Raw genomic sequence first — 25,608 nt, 5'->3', positions numbered from 1 at the left:
AGATACGAAGAATAAGAATTTCTTCTCGGTGCTGCTGTACCTCCTTTCCACATTGCCACTTTGGTTCATTACTACTGTGGTCTGTGTTTAGACTTCTGCTTTGGAATAACCCCAGCAAGGAGGCTGTGACAAGAACATAAAATGTTTTGCAATGGTTTAATAAAATATACTTCATCAGCTGTATAGGAATTAGCAGATGGGAGCAAATTCTAAACTAGGCTTTCTTTTGTACTTGGTCTCTTGCAGCTAATAAAGTTCTTCTCCTTCCACTTCTGTTTCTGCTTCACTTATACATTAAATTTATGCCTAAATAAGCATGTACTTGATCTAGCAAACTTTCTGTTTTTCTCTTGAGCAGTGGTGAACTTAACTGCTCCCTCCCTTCTTGCTGTGTTTATCATCTTAGTGCCAGTGATGTACTCAGTGAAAATGAAGGCGGTAGCTGTGCCCAGGAGACTAATCCAAAAGATAGAGCAAATATTTTTGGATTACCTTGTTTGCTTTGTCTTCTGTTTGTGTCGTTTGAAACACAGGAATTATTGCTATTCTGTGTTTAAGCTGAGTTATGCTGCTCTCCTTTCAGATCGGCAGAAGGCCTGGTGGGTGGCTTATGGTTTCCTTAGCCTGGTTAGATATTACTTCTCCCTAAAGATTTTGTCCTGATACCATTACAGCCACCTAATAGTATTTTTTTCTTATATTTGCACTTTGTTATGTGGGGGCATATTCTTACCTGCATCTTTATCCGATACTGCGTGCCTCCCTCTCCTGGACCATTTCCATCTTCTCCACTGGGACTCCAGTGCTGTGTTTGCAGGTCCCTTGGGGCTGGCTCTGCCTGTCTCTGCCTGTGCTCTCCGTCCTCATGTTGGGTCCTTGCAGCTGCTGAGATAAATGGCAGGAACGTGAAGCCTCGCCCTTGCTCACTCATTAGTCTGAGCCCTGGTACTGAGTCTGCTTAGCATCAAGTGGCTTGTTTTTCTTGTGTCTGAGACCCTGCTTACCTCCATAAATCAAAAAAAAAAAAAGATCATAATCCTGAATTACTTGACACTGAACTTTTGCTTGGTTTCTTAACACAGCTGGACATATTAAATGCCTGAAAGCGGGTGGGAGGAATTTTTCCAAAATACACATTTTCAAAGGCTGGAGGTGCAGTTCTCTGAAATGTTAGTTTCAATCTGAGATCCTGTGTTTAGGAGTATGAAATCTCTTCTGCCTCTCCAAAATACTGTACTGATTCTTACCAAAAGCATGGAGAGGGGTGAGCTGTTAAAATCTACTGAGATTAAAGAAGGATTCCTTGGTATTTTGTTCCACTATCATTTCTTCTTTTAACTCACTGGCCATAACAAAGTGAGGAAATGCTCACTGACCTGCTTGCCCAGGAGGAGGCAGATAAGTCATAGCTTCAAATGCCTGCACTCCAGTGTTAAAACGGTGCAGTAATGTATCTTTTTGAGCCTTTTAAAAGAGAATGAAGGTTGCTTACATCATGTCCAGATATTCCTACCTGTGGGTAACCGAAGAGAGGTGCGACTATAAAGATTGGGGTCTTACAAAGGGAAGGGGTGAGAGAAACTCCTCTTTGCAGCATGGGCAGAAATGGGTTTTAGGGCATTTTGCAAATTCTGTGTTTTAATGTGTTTTGAGGAGACATTGAGAGGCATCTCAAAAAGTTTTTTCATTCATAACTGTATATATGGGGGACACTGTTTAATTTTTCTTGTCAAGCCTTGTTTGTTTCTTCTTTTCTGTCTTTGAGGAAGCTGAGTTTTACGTCATATGCTATAAACGATGCAAAAAGCACCCGGAAGACTGTAGATGGATCCTCTGCCTTTGTTATAAATCTATGTATATAGACTAAATAAATAGCTTTTTTCTGGGCTTAAAATCCTTACAGTGCAGCAGACAACAAAAATTTGTGTCTTGGAGTAGCTCCGAGAATTCTTTAATGCTGAAATGTCTCCTCTGCTTGCAAACCTGGGGCTCTCTCTCCTCTAGGTCAGCAGTTTCTGTTTAAACTGGGTTTTTTATGGCTGTCCTTTTGGGCAAATGTTGGTACAACCGACAGAGACTCCAGGAGTGCATGGCAGGGAAATAAGAAGTTTGAAGGTAAGATTAAACAAGTCCTCTCTGTTAAAAAGAGCAAAGGGAAAGAAAAAAATCTCTGCGTGGGGTATTGGCTTTCTTTGGCTCTTGACAGTCTGAATGTACACTGAAAAAGACTGGAGCTCTTTAAAAGCTTTGTGTGTAGCTTTCTTCTCTTTCAAGAAAACAGAATTTAGATAGAAACGTCTTGTTTCAACTAGCAGCTGAATTAAATGTTGAAAATAGGATATTTTGGTTGAATTTGTTGTTTGGGTTTTTTTTGTTAGGCAGTCATTAGATTTGCAAGAAAAGTACGTTCTGTTTTTGTGCAAGCTTTCCTGTGAGCAGTGCGTGTTCTCTGTCTGGGAAGTAGCACTGTCTGAAGCACCAAAATACCTTTTGGCAGGTTGGCTCCTAAAATATATTGTGTGTTATCTTTTACGGAGGATGTTGGCAGATGTCTGGATCTTTGCAGTGAAATAGCAGGAGGGGAGACAAGGCAAACCTGGGGTTTATTGTGCATTGCTGTTGGAAGTGCCAGTGGGAGCCAGGAGTATGGGCAGTGGAAGGCGTTTCAGTCCCTTGTATGGGCAGAAAGCAGCAACAGCAGGGGGTATTTTAAGCCTGTATTTAGGTGAGATGTATTTCCTTTATTTCTTGTCTGAGTTTGGTGGGCAAGACCAGACCTTGGGGGTCATTCAACCTTTTCTCCCCCAAACTCCCCATACAGGAGAGGGAATGAGGTGCTGACTGCAGCTGCTAAAGAGAGACCAAAGTCAGGAAAGGAGCACAACTTTTATTTTCTTCCAGCCTTACCAACTGGCCTAGCCAAAAAAGAGCATAAAATAACAACAGCTGTTGACAAAAGCAATCAAAATTGTCTGCCTGTATCAACAGATGTTTCCATAATCCATTGATTCTTAGGTTGGCCCAGCTTAAATACAGTATGAGGGTGAAAAGAGTCAGAAAGGTAAAATCTTATCTAGGAGATGTTTCTGTGGTTAGGAGAACTTTGTAAGCTGTCAGAGGAATCCATAAACAAAGTTGCACCAAAATATATAGTGGCTTTTGGTTTAAATTGTGAAAATATTTTGCTTTCAATAGCTTTCAGATCTTTTGCTGGGTATTTTTGCTTATGCATCTGCATTAAGTAAGCCCATTTAACAAAACCTGATCCTCTTACAAACATGGAATAATGACAGTATCCCACATATGGGTTTCATTAATTTTTTGCATGTTTTGAAGTTGCCTTTTTTTTTTTCTCCAAAAGGCAAACTTCAGAAACAGAAGAGACTAGTGCAGCATGATAGCCAAAAGAGACTAGCTGAGGAATGATTACTTGAAGTACTTAAATTATTTAGCTGTTGCATGATTGATTTTATTTTTTCCGTAGAAAAGGATGCTGCATAATTTGCATTCCTCCCAGTTGCTGTTACTGGTGTGCTTTGATGGAACTGGCATCAGTTCTGCTGGTTATCTGCAAGCTTTTGTGCTCTTGAGTCTTGTAAATGTTTTGGATATTAGCCTGAAGAGAAAGCTTCAGAACATTTTCCTCTTTCTTCCTAAGAAAACAAAACCAACCCTTTCCATGTAGTCACTGGAGAGAGATCTCAGATGCTCCATTTTCCTTATCTGCGGCACAGCAGTTTGCAGCTCCTTGGACAGTCCAAATCAGAAGGATAACTCAGGGAAATTGCAGAATATAATAAAAGCTGCTTTTTGACATTTTTGGTGACATTTATATTCATCCATTGTCTTAAATGTATTTATCTATTGAAAAAAGCTATTAAATGTATGGAAATGCAACATCTCTGGCAGGTGGGGAATGAGACAGGGGAGCACAAAAACTCAGCAATTAAAACCTTCCTAAAGCATCTATATTGGCGTGACATTCCCCCATGTTTGCAGGGACATTCCCTAGCTTTAGCTGAGAGGCATAGGAGCAGGGCTTGGGGCCCATTATTCCAGTTAGGATTTAACCTTGCAACAACAAATGTTACTGTAGAGGGATCTTTGACAAGCTGGTAGAGGTGTAGGAATATGTTAGTTTATAACCTTAGAATAAATATTTTATTCTTTTTCTGGAGCAGCATCAACTGTTGAGAAAATTCCTCACTAATGGTGATGCTTCCACATATCTGGCTATAATTATACATGTTTTATGCCCTGAAATTCCTTTAAAAATACTTTCTAAAATCAGGCTGTAGGGGAGAACATACTCAGCATGGATTGATGTAGCAGTCCTTAATGATGGCTTTGTGGACCCAATGAATCCTTACCCTTGTATATACGTGCTTAGTCCAGAGGGATCAAAGTAGGGTAAAAATGGATAAAACCAGGGTTTTTTCCACAGGGTCAACATTCTCTCCTGGGCTCTTGAGCTGTGAAGACATGTTTGTTTAATATTCTTTACAGAGGACTACCAGGGAAACGGATAAAACAGTGAGCAAAGGAATACTCATGTGGTCCTGAAGCAGACCTCCCAGGCGGGAGCTGGATTCCAAATGCCTCCTCTCAAGAGTTTGTGTTGGATTTCATTTCAGTTTCCAAACGCATGGAGAGAGGGCATGAAGATATTGGTTGGATGCAGGTGTAGGTAGGAGGGTGATCTGGAGGGTCTGTTGTTGCTGGGAGGGGGGCTTCGCTACACTCAGAGCATCTCGATTACCTGTGAGGCCTGAGATCCTCCTTCCCACAAAGCAAACAGAAAAATTGGAAGGGCAAAATAAATGCCACAGTATGCTCAATTCACTGCCTTCATTAGCAGCCAGGCAAAAAGCTGACCTGGGAATATGATGGGTGCCTTTGTACTGTGCTCTGCTTTCCCAGTGCTTACCCTCCCAGATTTTCAATTACAAGATGAAAGAAAAGATAACTTTTTCCATTTTGACAGAGTGCCTGGCCAGGACAATACACTGGGTAGTGTGGGCTTCCTAAGGGCTGAGTCCTAGGGACTTTAGTTAAAAAGAGAAAAAAAAAAAACCAAAACAGAAGGGAAACTGAATCATTTTCTGGCATGATTTATTCATTTGAATGACCCTTCTCTGTTTTTCAGTTAGATTACAGTGCCTTAAACTGTAGGCATGAAAGAATGGTAGAAGTTGAATAATTTCCTCAGTTCAAGATGTGTCATTTTTATATTGTCCATTAATTTTACTCACTCATGCCATGCGTCATTTTTGTTGGGCTTTATCCGCCAATTCATCTACATAATCTGCTACCCTGTCTCTGTTTTTAGCTAAAGACATAATTCATCAGATAGAACCATCCACCAGACATTTCATGGCACTGATCTCATGTTATGCTGAGGCATTCAGGAGTGGCTCAGGCAATGTCTGCCTGCTCTATGCCCTGCCCACAGCAGTGGGGATCATTTCAGAGCAGGGGGATGTTTCTTGCACTCTGGAAATGTGAGGTGCTTTGTTGTCCTGCACAAAAACTCGAACTATTTTTTAACCTCATCTCTTGAACTGTAGAGATTCAGTCTTTCCAGAATGTGTTGTTGTGGGAGAACAGAACGTATGTCTTTAGTTGTGTAAATCAATACATTCTTGTATCGTGTATCTATCTCAATCATGTCAAAATATGCTCTTTTTAAAGTGGATTATATAAAAATTAAGAAGTCCTTTGTTGTTTGAATTCGTAAGCTTTATAGATAATGAAACATCCCCTTTTTCTTGCATTTGAGACAAATGCAATGATCTCTCCCATAGCTCCTCTGTAGGACAATTTATTAGACATTGCTTGATTGGGCTTGAGCAGGCCTTCAGCTATTTGAGGGATGGTCTGTGCAAACCAATTTCAAGTGACTTTTATAATGTTTACAGTGGTTTGAAAACTGCTATAAATGCAATTTGCTATTTTAAATACTTTTATTTATGTCATTATCCTTCCAGATCCCCAAAATTGTAATCCTTCCTTTAGATGAGAATCACAGTAATTTATGAAGATTGTCACTCATTGTGTGCGTGTAAAATTTACATATTTATTGCCAGCAACTGAAAATCATAAAGGAAAACATAAGCAAATCTATTGTGACCAACTTCAGTGTTGGATGAGATCAGACAAGTCAGCGTCATTTCTTCAGCCGCAGCTCCAGGCTGGGCTGTGCCAGCTGTGAAATCAAAGCATTATCTTCCATCCACTTGTTTTGGTTGCAAATTGTGTTATTCTTTACAGAAGCCCCCATTTTTTTGGTGTTTGACCCAGTCTGTAAGTCATTATACCCCGTGCCCTGGTGGGAAGTGCCTAAACACGGGAGCAGCTGACAGGAGGAGACAGGGGATGTGCAGCTGATTTGTTCCTGCAGTTCATAGCTCAGGTGCTCCTTGACAGCCTCTTTTGGGACTGTTCCTGCTTTAGCCACTCATGTTTTCCCTTCCCTATTTTCAGGATGTTGAAACTCACAGAGCAAAGTAACATGTCCAGTGCTTGACAGCAGAAGTATTTCTTTCAACTCCCATAACACGCTAAATAAATATCTGTGGCCTGGTCCAAGATCCCGCAGCACTTCAGCCAGCTAGACATCCCAACTGCGGTTATTTTTGGTAAAGGAAGAAGCAGATCTCTCAAAGTGATGTAGAGTCAGCTGAGGGGTTGCTAATCTCTTGTGTGGGTTGTGTTTCTCCTTTAGCCATTTGGGAGCAGTAAGATGGGCAGTTGACTTCCTCTGGAAGGATGTTCAGGCATGCTCCGTGGCTGACCAAAGCTTCGGCATTTTTCTGAAGGTTATTTGGACAATAGAAATTCCTGAAAAATGTACCCTGAGTCTCCAAGAAATGTTAGAAAAAGGGAAGGTCAGGAAGTGGCTGAAGGTCTCTCAAGGTGTTTTTATATTTTCTCAAAACACACGCTCCATGTGTCCATATGTCTGACAGCTTTCCAAGCCCTCCTCATTCCCTCATGGCTCTTTAGCTGTTTGTTAGACAGTTCTGTCTGAGCTCTAACACAGGCTGCAGCTGGACAGTGGATTGTTTGATGTTAAATTCAGCTCAGTCGTGTTGTTCCAAAGCGTTGCTCCATGAGGAAATACCTCTCTCCAGACCTTGGTGTGAATATATGATTTAAACAGGCGAGTTTTAGGAGAGTCCCAGGCTGGAGAATCAAACTTGTATTGGTGCTGTGGATGATTTGCCCCAAGGATTAAATCAAACTGATGAATATGGAGTTATTTTAGAACCAGGATTGTGAAGGTTTGTTGCTGCCTCACTGACCTTCCCCCTTAGAGTAGCATGGATCTGCCAGAGATGGGATTCCTGTGACATCTGGTCATGGGGGACTGTCTCTGACCCTCTCTGTGACTCCTTTTCTTTCTGTGCTCTACCTTGTAGGGGAATTCAAAATCACAGCCAGCCTTTTGGAGCCACTTGTAGCTTGGTGGGACACTGGTGGGTCGTGCCATAGCCAGAGGGATGCGGCTCTGGACCAAAGTGCCGCCAACCCCACAGGGATGCAGATGGACAGGCACAGTGGGACTGGGTCAGCCACAAAACTCCTCTCAGTGTTGCAGTGCTCCTGCAGACATGAGAAATCCAGGGCTCTTGACCAAGGTCTGTGGTGTGAGTGGTCGCTGTGGTCAGCAGCAGCCTGGTCTGCTTCAAAGTCCACATTTGAGTGTCCATCTGGGTCTAGTCTCACATGGGCGCTGACCTTACTCCTGGCAGACACGATGGATGTGCTCTCTTTTCCAGATTGGACGTGCTCCTCTTACAGGCTTTGCAGCATTAGAGTGCAGATTTCCTTTGCCTTATTTAGTTTTAGCAAAAAAAGCGATTTGTTTTGTCTATCCTTGCAAGTGCCAGAAATGTCAAATTTTAAAAAGCCTTCCCAAAAAGCTGCTTTCTTTTAAGAAAAGAGCAATTGAAATTGTAATTCTTCTCTCTTACTGTCTGATGAATTTATTATCACCTCCTTTTAGTGCCCAAAAGTGGGTTTTGCCTAGCTTAAAACAGGGAGAATTTTTTCCTTTCATCTGCTGCTCCATTAGTTCCTATCAGAGTCGCAGTTAAAAAGTTAACACGCCTGAGTATTTCTGCAGATTGCATCATTGCAGTGTTTCATAACGATATGGCAAAAGTAATTTGAAACAGATAACAATAGTTCAGTCTGTTTCAGGACAACCATGATTTCCTTGTCATTAAGAGGTCTGTTAACGGGTGGAGGAGGAGGAGTTTTATCTGGATGAGTTACAGATCATATGGTGTGATCAAGTGCGTTTTTTGGTGGGGTTTTTTTCCTTCCCCTTCTTTTCCTTCCCTTAAAATCCGCAGCGCTGGACTTGGGTTTGGATATGAAATGATTGGATAGTTTCAAACTCCTGTCTGCACAAAGCAGCTCAGAGCTTCCAGATGTTTTCAATAAGGAGCCCAGAACTGTCGCATCAGCAGCCGGTGGCCGGGGCTGCTGCTCGCCGTCTCCTCTCCATTTTGAGCAACTCGCCAAAAAGAGAGAGAATTATTTGCTTGTTAGAATAGGTTTTTTTAAATTTAATCTTTATTTTCTGATTGTCTGTTTCATTGTTTCAGAGCGTAAATGATGTATACTGTCTAAACACTTGTATAGCATTCAAGGACTGCCTTAAATAGCTGGACAAAGGAGACTGGGAGCCTTTGTCCGGGCTGAGCTGTGTTCTGTGTCTGCCCAACAGTGTCTGTGTGGATGGCAGGCTGTGTGCAAGGCAAGATTTCTAGCCTGAAACAATGCAGCAAAAGCCCCACCTAATGTGGGAAGAGAGTGATGGTCTCCCAAGGGAGTGTGTGTCTGGCATGTTATCTTCTATTTGTTTATATTATGTTACCCCCCGACCTCAACAGTAAAGTCTGGAAATGAAGATGAGATGCACTTTGGCTGTTTGTAGACGTCACTGGCCCCCTGATCTTTGCTATGAGTCAGGAACATAGCTACAGAAAAAAATTCTTGGAACAAATTAGGGGTTTGGCTGCTTAAATTAAAAAGAGAAGGGAGAGAAGGGGTTATTTTTTCTTGGTGTGTGTTGATTCTTTCCCTCTGGGGCTGAAGGTGTACGGGAGTTGTGGAGATCAACTGACAATCTGTACTAGATCTAGATACATAATTAAGGAGTAAGGCAGGTCATCGTATTGATTCACAGGACATGCACCAAGTCCTGCGACACATCCTTTGCCCAGAGTCACCCAGCCTGGTGTGAGTCTGATAGCTTTCCTGGCTGGTTCTCTCCACCTGTCTGCACCTTCCACGTGAGCTTCCTGGTCCCTGCTGCCCCGTGAAAGCCCACACTGGGTTACTTGTGGCTTTTGGCTATCCCAAAATGCTTGTGCATCGCTCAGGAAAATTGTCCTCCTGCTGTGAAAGCTGCGCATTTCCCAGCATGTCTCCCATCTGCCTTGACTGGAGATGTTCCTCATTTCCCCTTACCTGCAGGAAGGGTGAGGTAATGTTTGCCACAAAAGACTGGGGGTTGATGCAGCTACAAGCTGGACCCATCTTTCATCTCTGTGGAAGATGCACTGTCACAGTTGGTGATACTCACCTCCTCTGCGTAGTGAGTATTCCTTGAGCCCTGCAGCTGGACGCCTCTTTCTGGTTGCCAGAGGAACTCTGTGGATCAAAGGTGAAGGGCTTTAAATGGAGTGTCTGAGCAGAGCTGTGCAGTTGTTAGGATAAATCTTGGCTGGGTATACTAGCAGCTGTAATTAAATTGATTTGAAAACAAATGTATCTGCTCTATCAGTTAAAAAAAAAAAAAAAAGTGCTCCATTATGAAACATTAGAGTCTCATTAAGACACTGTGACTGTTGCAAATTCCTACACCTGAACTAAATTCACATGCTCTGTTTATGGGTTCCTGCCTTGTAAATTTAGATTTGAGGAAATCCCTGCCTTTTATGGAAGTGTTTGAAGGGCTGGAATGCTGTCACAGCCATTTCTGATTCCTCGTCTCGATGGGCACATGACTGCTGGGACTCATTATTTGTGGAGAAAACTGGTGGCTCCAGAAAGTCCCCAAAGTACAACCACATTGTGTGTGTCCTAATACTGAAAGCAGAAGCTCTGCTCCTTGTTGGAGAGAAGAGAGTCATTGGTTGAGATCTTGAGCCAGGGATTGTAGCTGTAAGACAGCCTTGCAGAGGAATCCTCCTCAGTTCAGCTGGTGGTGTGGTGGAGATGAAGCTTTGGGATCTGAGGGAGAGACTGGAGCAAAAAAAAAGGAAAGTGTGGGGAGACCCTGGCACTGACTAGGTAAGAGTGTACCTGTGTCCCTCACCGGGAGCAGCTCACCTGCTGCAAGTCCCAGCCTGCTCCAGCACCTGAGGATATGCTCAGGTGCAAGGCCCAAGGCCAACCTTTGTGTCAGGGCTGGCCACTGTGCCATCAAGTCTCAGGAAAGGATGCCCTTGTCTTGGCTACTGAGTCTGCTAAATCTGTAGGGTAGCTGTGCTTTTGTGTAGTCTGACTGTTCAGATTGGGGTGTCACATCCAGGAGCTCATGGTAGTATGTGGTAGTTCTGTAAATTCCTGGTTTTTGGTGTTTTACCGAACAGGAGGGGAGTCAGTTCCTGTGTTACTCACAGGCGGGCTGTGGTGCAGTGTGTTTGGGCAGTGAGAAGACTGGGTAACGCTGGGAAAGAGAGAAGCTGGGGTGCTTGTTTGCAGCAGATGGGTTTAGATCTCCTTTGGAAGACTCATCTTGCATTCAAATGCCAAGAACTTGTGTTTTATCTGTTTCAGTAGGCTTCGGGGTTTGAGTCACCTTTGCCAGGGTTTGAGCTGGTGACCACAAATCTATTTTTACAACCAGGGAACGTGGACCACCCTACAGGACTGGATGAAAAGACCTACAACCCCCTAAGCTCCAGGAGTGGAGCAAATCCCAGCAGCGGGAGGTGGGCCAGTTCTCCTGGCACTGCCAAGGGTGGCTGTTGGTGATCAGCAATTAAACCTCGCGTTGATAAGTGCTGTTTCCAATTCTGCATTTTCTGCTTTGCAGTTTGGGATTAAAAATTGCTGCATTTACAGCTTTTCCATCTAGCAAAGCAGCTACAAACTCCCAGTCTCCGAAAATTCCGCATCCCCTTTTCTTCTCTCTTTTTTTTCCTTTCATTTTGAACCGCCCCCATTCCCTTTTGAATCGGTGAATGAGGGAATGTCTAAAGCCAGGGAAGTATGGAAAGATTTCATCCCTGGAGAGGTCAGGGTGGGGTGGAAAGCGGAGGGGGCTGCAAGGGGGCAGTTTGAAAACAGGAAACCATGTGGCAGTGAGCATGCAGGGCCCAGCTGATGTGAATGAGCTATTGAGAGCAGAGACTCGCTCCGGCCCGACATTAGAAAGACAAAAAACTTTGGGGTTGGGTTTTTTTTTCCCCCAAGAAAAAAAAAGCTCTGCCTTTCAGGCTAGAATAGAAGAGGGAAGATTGTGTTTTCTGGACAACTAGTTGCTGAGATCTTTGCTCTGTGTTGCAAACAAACCAAGAAAAAAGTAAATGGCTGATTTCCCTGTTGGTTTTTTTTTGTTTGGTTGTTGCTTTTTTTGGTTTTTTTGGGGTGGTTTTTTTTGTTTTGTTTTTTTTTTTTTTTTTTTCCCATGTGCACTGATTAAATCATAAGTTTCCTTTTCTGGTTTAGGAAAGCATTAACCTTGAAACTGTCTTTCATTCACCTGGCCTGGGGGAGTAAGAAGAGTCTTTTTACCTCTTGAAAAACACGTCCCTTTGCTCTCAGTCTTGTTTTGGACCGAGCAAACACACCAAGTGCCTGCAGCCAGAGGTGGAAGAGGCTGGCAAAGAAAAGCTGCTGCTTTTCCTTCCCTCTCTCTCTCCTCTTTTTTTTTTTTTCCTCCTCTCTCTGAATCATGCTCCCACAACTGCAAAGTAAATTTGAAAGCTGGGAGAACACTGGTGCAGGACTAAAAAGGCAAGCAATGACGTCCCAGCCCAAATCAGGAGGGAGTGGCTTTATTTCATTATTTTCTTTCCTTTTGCCCAGTGCTGTCATTAGAAATTTAAACTTAACGCAAACCCAAGCCGTCTTGCCCGGTGAACAGTGAACTGACTCGGAAGGAGGAAAGTACTTTTTTTTGTTGTTTACTTCAGTGCATGAGAACGTGAAAAACAAAACACTTTGGTGACAGTACTTGCATTGGATACGGAGATTGTTTTTTTGTTCTTGGTTTTTTCCTGAATTAGACCCGTCGTGGCTGAGCCTACCTTCTGCCTTTCCACTTGGAGCGTCAGTATTCCTGCTGCACACATCTGGCTTTTGTTCTCTTTTCAGGCAGGATTTTCATTCTGGTGCTTTTTGGATATCAAAGTCGTCTGGAAAACATTTTTTTATTATTATTACTATAACAGGAAGGCTGATACCATTCTTAGCAGTCGCAAAAAAAAATAATCCTATATGTACAAAGCTGTCTTCAAATATCTTTTGTTTGCTATAAGTTCCTGCATTGCCTGTATAAGCAAATCTGTTCCGAGAAGACTTTATCAGCCAGGCGCAGTGCTGGGATTTTCGTTTTCCTGTTAAGAAGCTCGGGAAGGCTGGTGTGCTGAGACACAGGGACTGCTCTGAGCACGGATGTGAGAGCTCTGGGGCTGTGGTCAGCCCGGGGTTCATGGTGGGCTCTGCTCCTCCACTCCCGGCTCTTTGGACAAAATGTACGAACGCCACAAGAGGCGATACAGCCTGTGCGACATTTCCAAGGTGGACAGGACTGTAGATGTTGTGTTGTTAAAGGTATGATGTTTGTATATATTTATTTATGGGTTTCCTTCCTTATCTCCAGGGGATCAGTCTGTTCCTTGCTATACTCGTGTCCCTCGGGGTGATGCGGAGGGGAGGGACAGGTGGAAGAGCTGTTGCTCTTCAGCGTGGAGATTATTTTGAGTGTTATCAAGCCATATCATGTCAAATATTATCATCTCTGCAAGTAGATAATCTCTTGTGGCATACACTCTTTGGGAGAGCTCCCTGGCTGTCTTCCCTGCCCTCTGCCCTTCAACAGTCTCTGGTTTGAAATCCCAGGTGGGTTTTTTGTGTGAGGGGAAAAGGGTTTCCACTTCCAGTGTTTGCTTTTGAGGTTGAAAGGCACTTGTTCCCCAAAAGATGCATTCTGCCAAAAAAAAAGGCATGGTGGATCCTCCTTTGCCTCTGTTTTTTGTTTGTGTTAGAAGGGTTGCTGTCAGTCTTGTTGTTTGGGTGTGATTTTGTCTGAGGATGGGTTGGAGCAAGAATCAGGAGTGGCTCTTGGCTAATTGTCCCTGTGTGTTCCTCCTCTAATCTAAAATTAGCAAGTGCTCCACCAAATGGCACAATGGCAGTCTGGGAATGTCCTGTCTCTGTAACAGCTTTGTGGAGCTTCAGCAGTTTCCTGGCAGAGTGGATGGAAACAGGAGAGAAGCCAGAGGGACTGCAAAACACAGCCCAATTCAGAGATCTTAACTGCTGGAAGAGCATTTCCTTTCCCTCTCCCTTTTTCTCTTTTCTCTTCTTAGCTGAAGCATTGGCATTCTACATGATCATATGGCTTCCTTTTTATGATTTTTGGTTCATGCTCTTGTTTCCAAGTCAAGGCAAGAATATATAACAAATTTATTTTCAATTAATTATTGTTCTACTTTATGTGCACTAAAATAGACCTAGCTCTTGTTAACTTGCTTTGTTATGAATGAAAGTGTTTTCCTTTAATTCAATGTACGCATTGGTTTTTGGTGGCGCAGATAGCTATAAGTTGTTTTCTCTACCAGCTCAATTTTTTTGAGTGTTTTAGAACTCTGATATTACTGATGCTGGCTGAGGATTGGATCCCATGATACTCAGTCTATAGAAATAGTATGAGTCATTAAAAATGTTGTATTGTGCACACACTACTTCTGTGAAAGGACTGCTTAATAGTTCTTGGGAGGAGACCTGGTACCTCTGACAATCTTGGCTGCCAATAAAAAGCACAGTTTTTTTCTTTATGGATAGTATCTGAATGCCTGGGTTAAAATACAGTTCACTAGAATTATCCAACTTCAGTATTTCTGATGTCATCAGTTCCTTAAATTAATTTTTGTTCTGCAAAGCTTAGGTTTTATAACAAAATGTGGCTCTCGTTAATTCCAACTGGTATTTTCCTAATTGAATTTCAGAACTGTGGGTTATACTGTCTGTGCCTGCAAATGACTCAGTGTCCATATATGTGTGCGTGTGTGCACGCATTGCTGCTCCCAGCATGGGCTGTACAGCCTGCAGATGTTTAAAATAGGAGGGTCCTGGTGACAGCTATAGCTACGATCAACTCTAGCTCGATTTTCAGTCACCAGTCATGTTTTCTCTGGATTCTATAACATAACTGGTAGATGAAATTAAATTTTGATGATCTAAGGATCCAAGCCAGCGCTCGAGTGCGTCAGTGGCAGATCATCTCTTGACGTTAATGGGACTTGGATCAGGCCCTTAATGAGGGAGCTGGGGGTGGGGTTTCTCTTGGGTTTGGTTTTCATTAAAATACTGAAATAAAACTGTACCTTGTCTAGGCCACTGTATTTTGGGGAGTTAAGAGGACAGAATTTCTTAAATATTGAAAAGCAAGTACATGTCCTTAGAAAAAAGCAAACCCAAATCAGATCCATCAAGACTGCTTGAGCTGATGAAATTTTAACAAGATACCTGCAGAGCACCAAACAGCTTTCAGTTTGGCTGCAGATTGACTCAGACAAGGTGTCATTTCTTGAGTAATAGATGAGTATGTTCTTTGCTTCATCTTAAGATAGGGAACTCAGTAATCATAGAATTATTTAAGTTTAAAGGACCCTTAAGACCACTGAGGCCAGCCATTAACCCAGCTCTGTCAAGTCCACCTCTAAACCATGTCCCTCAGTGCCACGTCTATGCATCCTTTAAATACTTCCAGGGACGGTGAGTCAGTCATGACACAGGAAAGAAAATCAGCTGCTGAAAAAGGACAATGGGAACATGTGGTGAAGAAAGAAGATCTTACGTCATTTTGGGTACTAAACATTTATAGATGAGACTGTATTTGCATTGATTGTATCCATTCTTAGATACAGTCACAGAAGAATTTTTGGTTTCTACTCATTATTTTGCAGTGCATGTGTCGTCTGAAGGGCCACTGTCTTGAGGCTGAAATCTTCCATGCTTAGAGCCTGAAACAGTGGCTTGTGAAGTTATGAAAAAAATGAACCTCAGCGATTTTGAGGGTTGATGCACGCAATTATTTTTGGCTTTAGCATAGTTTCTTCCTCCTCTCCATGTATGAAAAAGCTAGAGGCAGCAGGTTACCAGCAGTGTCCCAGTCCCTGTTGGAGGTAGGACTTCATCCTAGCAAGAAATTCCTTACTGTGAGAGATGTGAGGCCCTGGCACAGCTTGTCCACAGAAGCTGTGGGATGCCCCATCCCTGGAGGGGTTCAAGTCCAGGCTGGATGGTGATTTGAGCAACCAGGGAAGTTGGCCCTGAATATGGGAGAGACATTGGATTTGGATCATCTTCAAGATGCCTCCCAACCCAAACCATTCCATGATTCCATTATTCTGTGTCCTTTACTGGCCACTGCAGCAATGCAAACTTTATGAACTTGGATCCTGAGCTCAGTGAATGCAGGGAAGCCTGGATGATGCAGAAATCACCTAAAAATTTACTGTAATTGTTCTTGCTGGGTTTGCATTGTAGCCGATGAGGGAGAAGTTGCGGGGTGTGTGGGATGTCTGCTTGTCTGAACATTTTGCTGAGCTCTGAGCAGCTACGTGCAGGGTAAAGCAGTCTGTGCTATGTTATTGCAAGCCCAAAACGGGAAGTCTCAGTGTGCCCATGTGTGCCTTGGCAGCCCTGTCTCATTTTTATGTTGTGCCTGCTACCACAAATGAAACTATCTAGGGACAGGATATGAAAACCACACTGGCTAGCACCTTGCAGATAGATACATGCGAAGTCAGACAGGCGTTCAAGTGGGGGATGAACAGGCTGTGAAGTTACAAAGTAAGAGCTGGGCTTGCTTTGGGAATGGGAGACTGAGCAATCACAGCTGGGAATGTTTTCTTACAGTTTTTGCCTATATCTGCATTTCACCTCTGCATGTGAATGCTGAAGCTGTTAAGGGTAGGCATCAAGAGTAAGTATTCTTACAGCTGGGGCAATGAGGTTTGATTTTAATGCTTTTCACATGAACCATTCCCATTCAGCTTCCAGCTTCCAGAACATTATTCATGAAATTAAAAACAGCATTAATATTTAATCAAGGTATTTTGAAATTAAAAGGACAGCACTATTAATTAGTTGTTCTGCTTCCTGGCTGCTCTGGTAGCTTTACTGCAGCACCAGGGAAGATCCTCTGGAATGATCCCTGCCTGCCTAAGGCAAAGTGCCATTTACAGCATCCTAAGCTAAATGTAGTAGGTGGAGAAGTCCCCGAATTAACTGAATCTAGGCCTTCCTTCCTTTGTTGAAGTTTTTCTTCTTTATTGACACATAAGCAAGTTCATTCCTTCTTTGGAGTTGTTCTGGGGGAAGGATGTCCCCAGCTGATGGGTATGTGGTGTTCATTAAACTTTGTGGGCTTAAGATGACTGAACTTTAATCCAACATCTGTCCATGCTGTTCTTGTCATTGAAGGACAGAAGGAGAGAAGTGTCTTTAGAATGATGTAGAGTTTTTGAGTTTTTCCGTTTGTGTCTCATGAAGAATTACAACTGGGAGGGCAATTTAAATGAAATTGTTGTGTTTTCACATTAGGCCCATACATGTTTGTGTGAATTTTGCCCACATGTTAGTTAGGAGATAGGGCTTTTTGCAAAGCCAGTGCTGTTATTTTTGAAGCTTAATTGAAGTCTGTTGACTTTTAGTTTTGCTGGTGGAGGACATCCCAGCGCCAAGGGCTGGAAAATGTAATTGGGGCACACGTTCCTTTTCCCAGCTGGGACATTGCCGGGGGATAAATGCACTCTAGGAATTTAGTGTTGCTCTTGCACCATAAAGAGCTAATTTATTCAGTCATGTAACATGTCCTGTGATTTTAGGAGCCTTTTTTGGTGAAATCCTTTAATACAGTTTTGTATAGCCATGCTGGCTTGTTGCTATGAGAGAGGTCAGTTTGGACCTCTGTGAAAAAATGTCCTGATATGGTGTCACCAGCTCTGTAAAGGTAAAAGACTCAGTGTAGCATATTCGCAGTGCTAGAAGAAAAATCTCCAAAGAAATCATTGCAGAAATGCAAATGTTGTCTCTTTTGGCATACATTTGAGGATGCCTTTGTGTTCTGCATCCACCTGTTAATATCTTCCCCCAAAGCTAAGAAAATACATAGGGAGATTACCAAAATAATTTAAATAAAAAATAAATGTGGAATTTGCAAGCAAATTGATATGTCTGATCTTAATATTGTCTGGCAAGATGATTGCCAAAGCAGTGATTTTTGCTCTTGATGTGAGTTTTGTGTGTATGGAGTCTTTCTGCAGCAACAGATGTTGAAGGAAAACAGTGGAAATTCCTTCCCCAGATGCCCCATCCTTCAGGCTCCTTTTCAAAGTGTTTTGGAGGCTCTTGAAAGGTGGTTTTTGTGAAAGGGTAAATCAACTGTTGCTTTACTTTCTAGTGCAGGAATTGCAGGCAACTGAGTAATTTCACTGTAAATGGAATAGTAACGTTAAAAGTTGGTCAGCATAAACATTGAATTCCAGTTATGTGTAAAAATTTCTTTAATCCTATAGGAAATTTTCAGGACCAGGAAATTCCTAGAAAATAATTACAGTATGCATGGAACTTTACCAAAAAAATCATTGTATCATTTCTGCTTATGAAAGAAATTAATTATAACTTAATTTGGAGCATTGCTTTTTTTTTCTACTACTTTTATTCTACAATGGATATTTAAAATTGATATTGCTCAGTGTGGTGCACAAGTACTTAATGATACACTAAGCAAGCTACAATTACTCTCCTAAATATTTTCCTATGTGCAGTAGTATCTGGTTTTAGCTGCAAGGTAGATCATAGTCTGGAAGCTGGGGAAAATAAAAGGGGAAAAATGGAAACTTGCACATTTAGGACAAAGTTAAAATAATATGGAGGGAAGATGAATCTCTAGGGATCTGCTAGGAAATGAAAGTTAAAGTCATCTGGTTCCTTGTGCTCTGGAGATGTTGATTTATATCACGACCAGTCAGGTTGACAAGTGCAAACTTTTGCAATAGTGAAAGATTTCCTGAAAGGTCAGTGTGTTCTCTTTATTGTGAAATGGAAGGCAAGAAGAGTTAAAATAAAACCAGAGAGAGAGAAAAAGGACTTTTCCATGCTGGAAATGTAGGGGAGGTACATAGGAGCCGGGTAGTCCCTGGCCCCCAAGGTGCCTGTTCCTAGTGAGCCTCCACACACGTCTCTGCCCTAGATATTGTTGGAGTGTCTTTGAGAAGGAGGTCCTGATCCTGGTTTTATGGGCAGCCACCACACTGAAGTGGATTAGATAATTCCTTGGCCAAGACTAAGGGGAGGGGAAGGAAGAGCCTGGGTGTGGAGTAGGGTCAGTCACTGTTCCTGGAGGAGAGAGGACACCTCGGCCCGGGATGTCTTACAGCTTGTCCAGCGCCAGCCTTTTCTTATGCATTAAGTCACATCAAGTTTCAAGTTCAGAGTCTGCAGGAAGATGTCCCTGAGAGTCAGGAAATACCTGTGTGTGCCCAGAAAGAGCAGTGGAACCATCTGCTGCTCGCAGCTCCAGCTGGTGTCCTAAAGGCCTCTTTGAACATTTAGCCTGCTGGTGTTTCACAGGCAAACGGAAAATCCTGCAGGATTCAGTCTTCGGTGCCTGGGGATGTGCTTCCATGGTTCCTTCTGTGTCTGAGCTGCAGATAAACACATTCAGGCTTCTGTATGGAAAAATAGCTGGTTCTCTCCTGGCATTTCTTCAAAAGCTGTGTATTGAAACTCTGTTCCCAGAGGCTATTTCATATTCCCTCTGCCACTGGAACAGCACCGCATCCTCAGCTCCCGCCGCAAAGACTTGGGAAGCCTGGAATCAGAGAGCTATAATCAGTGTGGGCAAGCAAGAAAGTGTGGGGCTTTTTATCGTCTTCTGTGGCCACCAGCCTGTGGTCCTGTCGTTGGGCTTCTCTCAGCAAAACAAGAAACTGAGGGGAAAAGGGAGGAATCTTCTCACATGCAATGCACATGTGTCTGCAAATTCCCAACCTCATTTCAAATTTCTCCATACCGGTGCATCCCCCAGCTCCTGATGCACTGTCAGGTGCTTTGATAAAGACAATTTCCTCTCCAGCTCTTAACTGTCTGTACTTGTAGTCACTAGTCCTGAGTAAATACAAGCAGAATTCAGGTGTTGAGGAGGGGTCCCAGTACTCAGTGTTGGGCTGTGGATAGTGGGGTTTGTGTTTTGAATATCTATGGACCACCCAGTTCCCAGAAAGCACACACTAAACCTCCCTCAAAGCCTGTCTGGGCTCGTTTTGGCTTAGGGAATACTTGTGTATAGTAGTGGTTTCCTTTGTTTTTGTTTTGATGGTGATTATTATTTTTCCTGGATTAGGGCTACTGAGATAAATATTTAGTGTCTAATGCTTATTTCGTACATAATCAAGTATATCTGAAGCAGCACCTTAAACCTCAGTGTTACTCTCTCATTGCTTTTTTTAATAGAGAAAAGCAGACATTTCCAACACTTGGCAAAGCCACAGGGCTGAGGAGAGAGCTGGCTGGGAAATGGGAAAAATGCTCAAATCTTTTTTGAAAAAATGCCAATGTCTATAATGCATTTTCAGTGAATGACTCAATTGGTTCTATTAAAGGAAAATATATAATGTTAATTCAGCCTAATATGGCTTATTCAACAGACAGCTTGAACCTCTTCCTATTTTGCTTTCTTACAGCTAATTATTGAATGGGATGTTTAATTATTGATTTCCAGTAGTGGATATCAGTATAAATCAGGAGTAGTTCCTTTGAATTTGATGGTGATTTGTTTTAAATTAAGAAGGATCAGACTCTTTTTGAGGAGGAAGGAGGGAGGTGCAAGTCAGTCAGAAGGAGACAGAATTTGATTTTGTATCTGAAATGGGTCATTCCTTCATTTGTGCGGACTTGAGCACATTTGCATTTATCCATCTATCTGTGTTCAGCCTCAACCTCTAGATTTGCCTTTAATAAGATAGGAAAGTGTGGTGCCAATTTATTTTGCTTTGTCTGGAGAGAAAAGAATAATGGCATGATATTTATTGACTTTACAGTCATGAAGTGATATTTATTGACTTTGCAGCTCTTTTAAGACCAAAAAAAGAATAAATTCTGCGGTTTAGATGCTAGGTTAGATACCACACAGCATTGCTGAGAACAGGGAGTATCTTCTGTTAAAAGAATGAGAGTGTGACCCACTATCTATGCAACTGTTAAAATGCAACATCCTTATGTCACTTCAGAAAGCAAAAAGAATATTGTTTTGAAGTTTTACTTACAAGTCCTTTCTCAGACTGAAGGCTGCTTCTTTTTTCCTCACTGCCTGTCATGTAATATAGATGTATTGTATGTAAAAGGGAGAAAATGGATACACAGGTGTGTGTGGAGCAGAGGTGCAGGGAACACTGGGATCTTAGATACGTGTACACACAGGGGTGTGATGGGGTCTTGGGTGAATATCTGTATAATGCAGTCAGGGTGTAAGTGCTACAAAGTCCATGTCATCCCTAAGAAAAAGAGCCTGCAAAATTCTGTGGACGTGGGAAGACATCCAGGTGGGACCAGCACTGAGGTCACCCCGAGACCTGACTCTGGTGGAGCTCAACATCTCCTTCACCTCTCCTGAGAGACTCCATTTTTCCCCTCTCAGAACTTCTCTGTTCCTTCCCTGTCTCTGTCAGCAAGAGCTGCTGGCTGGGGAAGGTCATGGCATCCTCTCCACTGGAGGATTTTGAGGGCACATTGGGTTAGAACCTCTCAAATGATAATTAATCCTAACTTGGCGCAGCAGGCAGGGACTAGCTGACCTGTCCAAGGCCCTCCCAACCCCATTTTGTCATCACACAAGTATGGAGGAGGACAAAATCTGAGGAAGAAAAATGTGCTGTAGCAAGTAGCTGCCAGGTCTGGGGGAGTGCAGGGTTGCCTGTGTGGTGTGGAGAGAAGGAGGTGCTGGCAGGAGCCCCTCGGGTGACGGGCAGGCGACAAAGCCAGAGCAGGGAGGAGCCAGCCAAGGACTGCAGTAACACATTCCATGATCTCAGTGACAGAGGAAACAAGGACGTGGGTCATTAGTCAAAGCAGCATGTCAGGTCAAGGGTAGAAGAGGCTTGGTTTTAACTTATGAAAAAAGAAAAAAAAAAAAAAAGGCAAAACCAGTGCATTTCCTAACACAGGAGAAAGGAGAACATTGAAGGGTTGGGAGTACAGCAAGGGACTGCAAATTAGAGCAGGATCGTGGAGATGATTTGAACATAGGTGAGAGGCAAAAAGTAAATAATAAAAATTTACTAGTTGAAAGGGAGGAAAGGAAATTATTTAAGGAGATGAAAGGAGAGCCAAAGAGAGGGTAGGAGAACTAACTTGACATATAAAATCAGGCTAAGTCATCTATTTCCGTAGCTTTCTTTTAGCTACAGCTTAACATCCTGTGTGTTGGGGCAGGTCAGGAGAGGATATAACTTCTGGTTTTGTGGTGTGGGACAGGTGAGATTTGCATGCATTTGACAGTAAGTAAAGACTTTTGGCCCAAATAAATGGCAGAGAGAGTAAAGGGGCTTCCAGAGTCCGCCAGCTGCAGACAAAAATGATGGGAAATGAACGTTGGATGAGCCAGGGGTTGTGGATAGTCCAGCAGACTTCTGAGTCAAAATGTTGGACAACACAATCCGAGTGAGGAAGATAAAAGCACAGGCAGAGAGAGGAGGAGGCTGAGAACAGATCAGTCATCCTTGCTGAAAGACTGGGAGTCATGGAAAGGGTGAAGGACAGGGTGAGGTGATAAGGGCTGATGTTGAAATAAACCATGTGATGTGACTTAGTGTTAAAATGGGCGTTTCTGTCATCATCATTTCAGTTAATGCAAGCCCAAAGTGCTTCTGGTTCTCACCATGACCTGGGCACTTCCCAAGCCTTCGATTTCACATCACCAGAGCATTTTGCTATCTCTGAGCTAATTATCTGTACAGCAATATGGGTGGTAAGGAATTTCTGTTCTTTAGGTAGTGAACTGAGGAATAAAGCAGAAGAGTGTTTTCCTGCAGTCCTGCTACAAGTGGTGGTGGGACTTGAAGCCAAGGTTATCCAGTCCTTTAGTAGCTTAAACACTGACTCATCCTCCCTGTGAACTCCTTCCTTGAGCAGGATCCACCATCAAATCAAACTTTCCATGGAGAAATAAAGGGGTTTGGCTTATTCTAATGGTTTGTTTAGTGATGCAAAAAAAAAAAAATCATGTGTTACTTTTGACATTTTTATTATTGGGAAAAAATTAATCTGTAACTCTACGTGCTGGTTGATGCAGAGGGATATTGGAGGAGAGACTGAAAGGGGTGCTGGTGAGAGTGGTCTTTCTCTGATGTGCTGTGATGTGTTTTCCAGATAAACCGTGAGAGCTGGTGTCCGCTGGAGCCATGTCCCGACCCCTCCTTGCTGGAGCGCAAGCGCACGCGGGACTCTCCAGGTGAGCTTTGTGCTGAGAGCAGCTCCACACTAGCACCCCTCCTCCTCCTCCTCCTCCTCCTCCTCCTCCTCCTCACCTTTTCTTTTCCTTCTCTCCCTGTTTTTGACATCCTGGCCTGGATGGGGAAAACACATAAATTAAAGAAACGGTGTAATGACTGTGCTGTGAGTCATTGTTAGCACATGGCTGCAGCACTTGACTAGCAGGGAGCTGTGCGGTGTGTCACCATCTCAAATAACTCTGCATTTCAAGTGCTTCAGTATTTTGATTTCTCCCCCCCCCCCCCCTCCTTTTTTTCCTAAATAAACCTCAAAGATGTTGCAAGGGGCACACAGACATGGTCTCTAGGTAAAAGGATAATAGGATAAAAGAAGAAAAGCCAGAAATTTGAACTGCTTGATCCGTATTTAGACCCAAATCAGTGGCTTGAGATTTTTAGTTTTTTCTCCCTCCTCTGAAAGTTGCCATGATTCCAGGCTCAGGAAGAAGGAAGGCTGTTCGGAGCCATCGTTCCCACACCCTGCCCACCGGCTGTGCCAAGCTCCCATCCCAGCCCTGCGTGCTGGCTGGTGCTTTCTGGCTCTTCCACTGGGACAGAAAATCTAGTCTGGGCAAGTTTCAAAGAAGGGTTGGTGTCCAAGATAAGAAAAAAAGCATTTCCTTTCACTGGATTATGCGTGTTTGAAACAAATAGAGTAATTTATCAGGGCCCTGAATAGGGACTTCACTCAGGCTGATCATGGAGAGGAGGCTTCTTGCCCTGCTGTCCTTAGGAGCAGTGGTCTCACCCAAATCTCCTTTAATTTACCGGAGAATCTTGAAAGAAAATGACTGAGGGTCAATGTGAAATTTAAACTCAGTCTTTCAGACTCTAGGCTAAGAAGGGATGGTGTGGGTTAGTGACCTGAGGGGTTTATCCTAAATAGAAGTTCTAACTCACATCAAAGTTAAGTAAATGCTTTTTTTATTTAAAAAAAAAAAGTTCTGTTTAGAAGAGCTGTGAACAGTGAATTGCTGTTTTAAGAGTGTCTTTACAGGAGAACCTATGTTATTGCCATGTCTCTTCTTTACTAATTTTATCTGTGAATCCCGTGCCTCTTGATACAGTATTTTTATGCTTCAGGCAAGAGTTACTGCAAGCAATTTGTGTGCAAAATTACATGCACTCATTTGACTTCCAGATCTATAATCACGTATTTCTATGGATCGCTATCAGCTGCACACTTATTAATTACCTAATGCAGTATTAGGCTATAGAAATATAATATTAATTATGTAATTAGGTAGCTGTATATACAAATTTATATTGGTAATTATAGTAATACATGTCTGTAACACATGCATAAAGAGGTAGGTTTTTAAGTAAATGTGCTCTCCAAATGGACTGAAGCAGCAGAAGGATCTCAGGTTAGGCAGCTTCTGGCCTTTCTAGAAATAATACTGTTACTGCACAGGCATCCTCCTGCTGCTCTGCGGTGCTGGGCAGTGTACACAAGGCAAGAAAAATCTGGCAACACTTAACAGCAATAAAACCATGAGCTGTCGATGTGGCTAACTTAAAAATACAGTACTTGATAAGGAATTAGGCGTTTTTCGTCTGCTGAAATGACTTGCAAGGACAGAGACCTCAGATCTTAGAAGGTAACTCTAGAAATTGGAGCTTCTCATTCTCTGTCAATGCTTTTGAAATTAAGTGTGCAGAGGAGTGTAGCAGATGCATAGTTATCAGCATGGAATTCATGGGCTCAGCCCTGGCTTGGAGGACACAAGAGTTTGGAAAATGTACAGAAGAGATTGCTTGGAAATGTTCTTCCTAAGGCTTTTTTCTCTGTGTTTTTTTTTGCCTTTATATTCTGCACAGAAGTGCTGCCAGGGGTGTGAGACACAGAGCCTGGCTTTGTGCAGCGTCTGTGCAGTTCAAAACAAACCCAGAGAACTGAGAAAAGGGGAGGGAGAAAATGGAGAAAATATGTGCACCTCCAACCAAAAATAAAGGAGAGTGCAGGGTAGAGAGGGCTTGGGAATGAGTTTCTCAGCACAAATGATCTGAGTGTGGAGGGGTCCCCATAACCCTGCTCCTCGTCCTTCTTCCGCTCTGCTTCATCTTCTCTGCCCCTAGGAGGCTCCTGCAGAGGAGGCTTCGCTGCCTCTTGTGCTTTATCCTCAGGGTGAGGTATCCATCCCTCAGCCCATCTGAGCTGTCCCCACTGATTTTCCAGTGGAACGTGGCTGGAGCCCCTTTGTTTTTCAGTCTGGGCTGTGGACATGCTGTGCTGGCTGCCAGCTGGATGCACGGCACCTGGCCCGCGTCCTCACAGCCGCTCCGTCTCTTCTTTCCCTTCCTTCCCCCCCTTCTTCTCTCCCCTCCCTTCTCCCCCTCGGTGATGGAAAAGCAGTTCACATTTTCCAGGTTTACTGAAAGGGGAACAGGAGCAGCTGCAGCATCCAATAAGTGCTTTTCCAATTCTCCACAGTGTGGAAATTCCTCTATGGGGTAATGGGGTTTCCGACTGGCTTCAACTCTCCCTGCCCTAAATGGGGACAGCAGCACCACTATCACATTAATGCCGTTTTCTCCAGAAGTGGAGTCACTCCCATCAGTTGTGGTGTGACTGTGGTGTTCCATAGCTGCTGTCAGGCAAAGATTAACGATGGAGAAGGCAAAGAGGTGACCTTTAACTACCGAAACCTGTCGTCCTTTCACTGATGTTTAAGCTTGATGTCACCAAGGATGGAGTTAGTGAGGTATAATTTCAGAGTGAACTCATATTTTATTGCCCTGGCTCTTCTCCAGACAGCTGAGCACATTTTGGATCTGTTTAGTTAGAGGAGGTGCAAAATAGCACCTTTCTTTAAAAAAAAACCCAAACCAACAACAAACTAATACTTAGTAAATTTTGAGA

The 25,608-nt window shown here is 43.0% G+C and overlaps 1 protein-coding gene across 6 annotated transcripts in view; it reads left to right on the top strand.

Moving 5' to 3' along the window:
• The window catches only part of AKAP13 (A-kinase anchoring protein 13), a 95,132-nt gene that overhangs the window by 11,232 nt on the left and 58,292 nt on the right, over window positions 1-25,608 (top strand). For 3 of the 6 annotated variants that reach the window (XM_066196716.1, XM_066196714.1, XM_066196717.1), the window contains one exon: window positions 22,624-22,705. In XM_066196716.1, the coding sequence (XP_066052813.1) occupies window positions 22,624-22,705 (82 nt within the window). Of the gene's footprint in view, window positions 1-12,600; window positions 12,799-22,623; window positions 22,706-25,608 lie in introns of those variants that run through there. The other 3 variants (XM_066196715.1, XM_066196718.1, XM_066196719.1) reach the window with 3 other exon arrangements.

Source organism: Chamaea fasciata, unplaced genomic scaffold (genome assembly GCF_029207755.1).
Source record: "Chamaea fasciata isolate MVZ Bird 193981 ecotype frontalis unplaced genomic scaffold, bChaFas1.0.hap1 SCAF_14, whole genome shotgun sequence".
NCBI lineage: Eukaryota > Metazoa > Chordata > Aves > Passeriformes > Sylviidae > Chamaea > Chamaea fasciata.
Note: the sequence above shows the minus strand (reverse complement) of the source record. Positions and strands in the feature narration are given on the sequence as shown.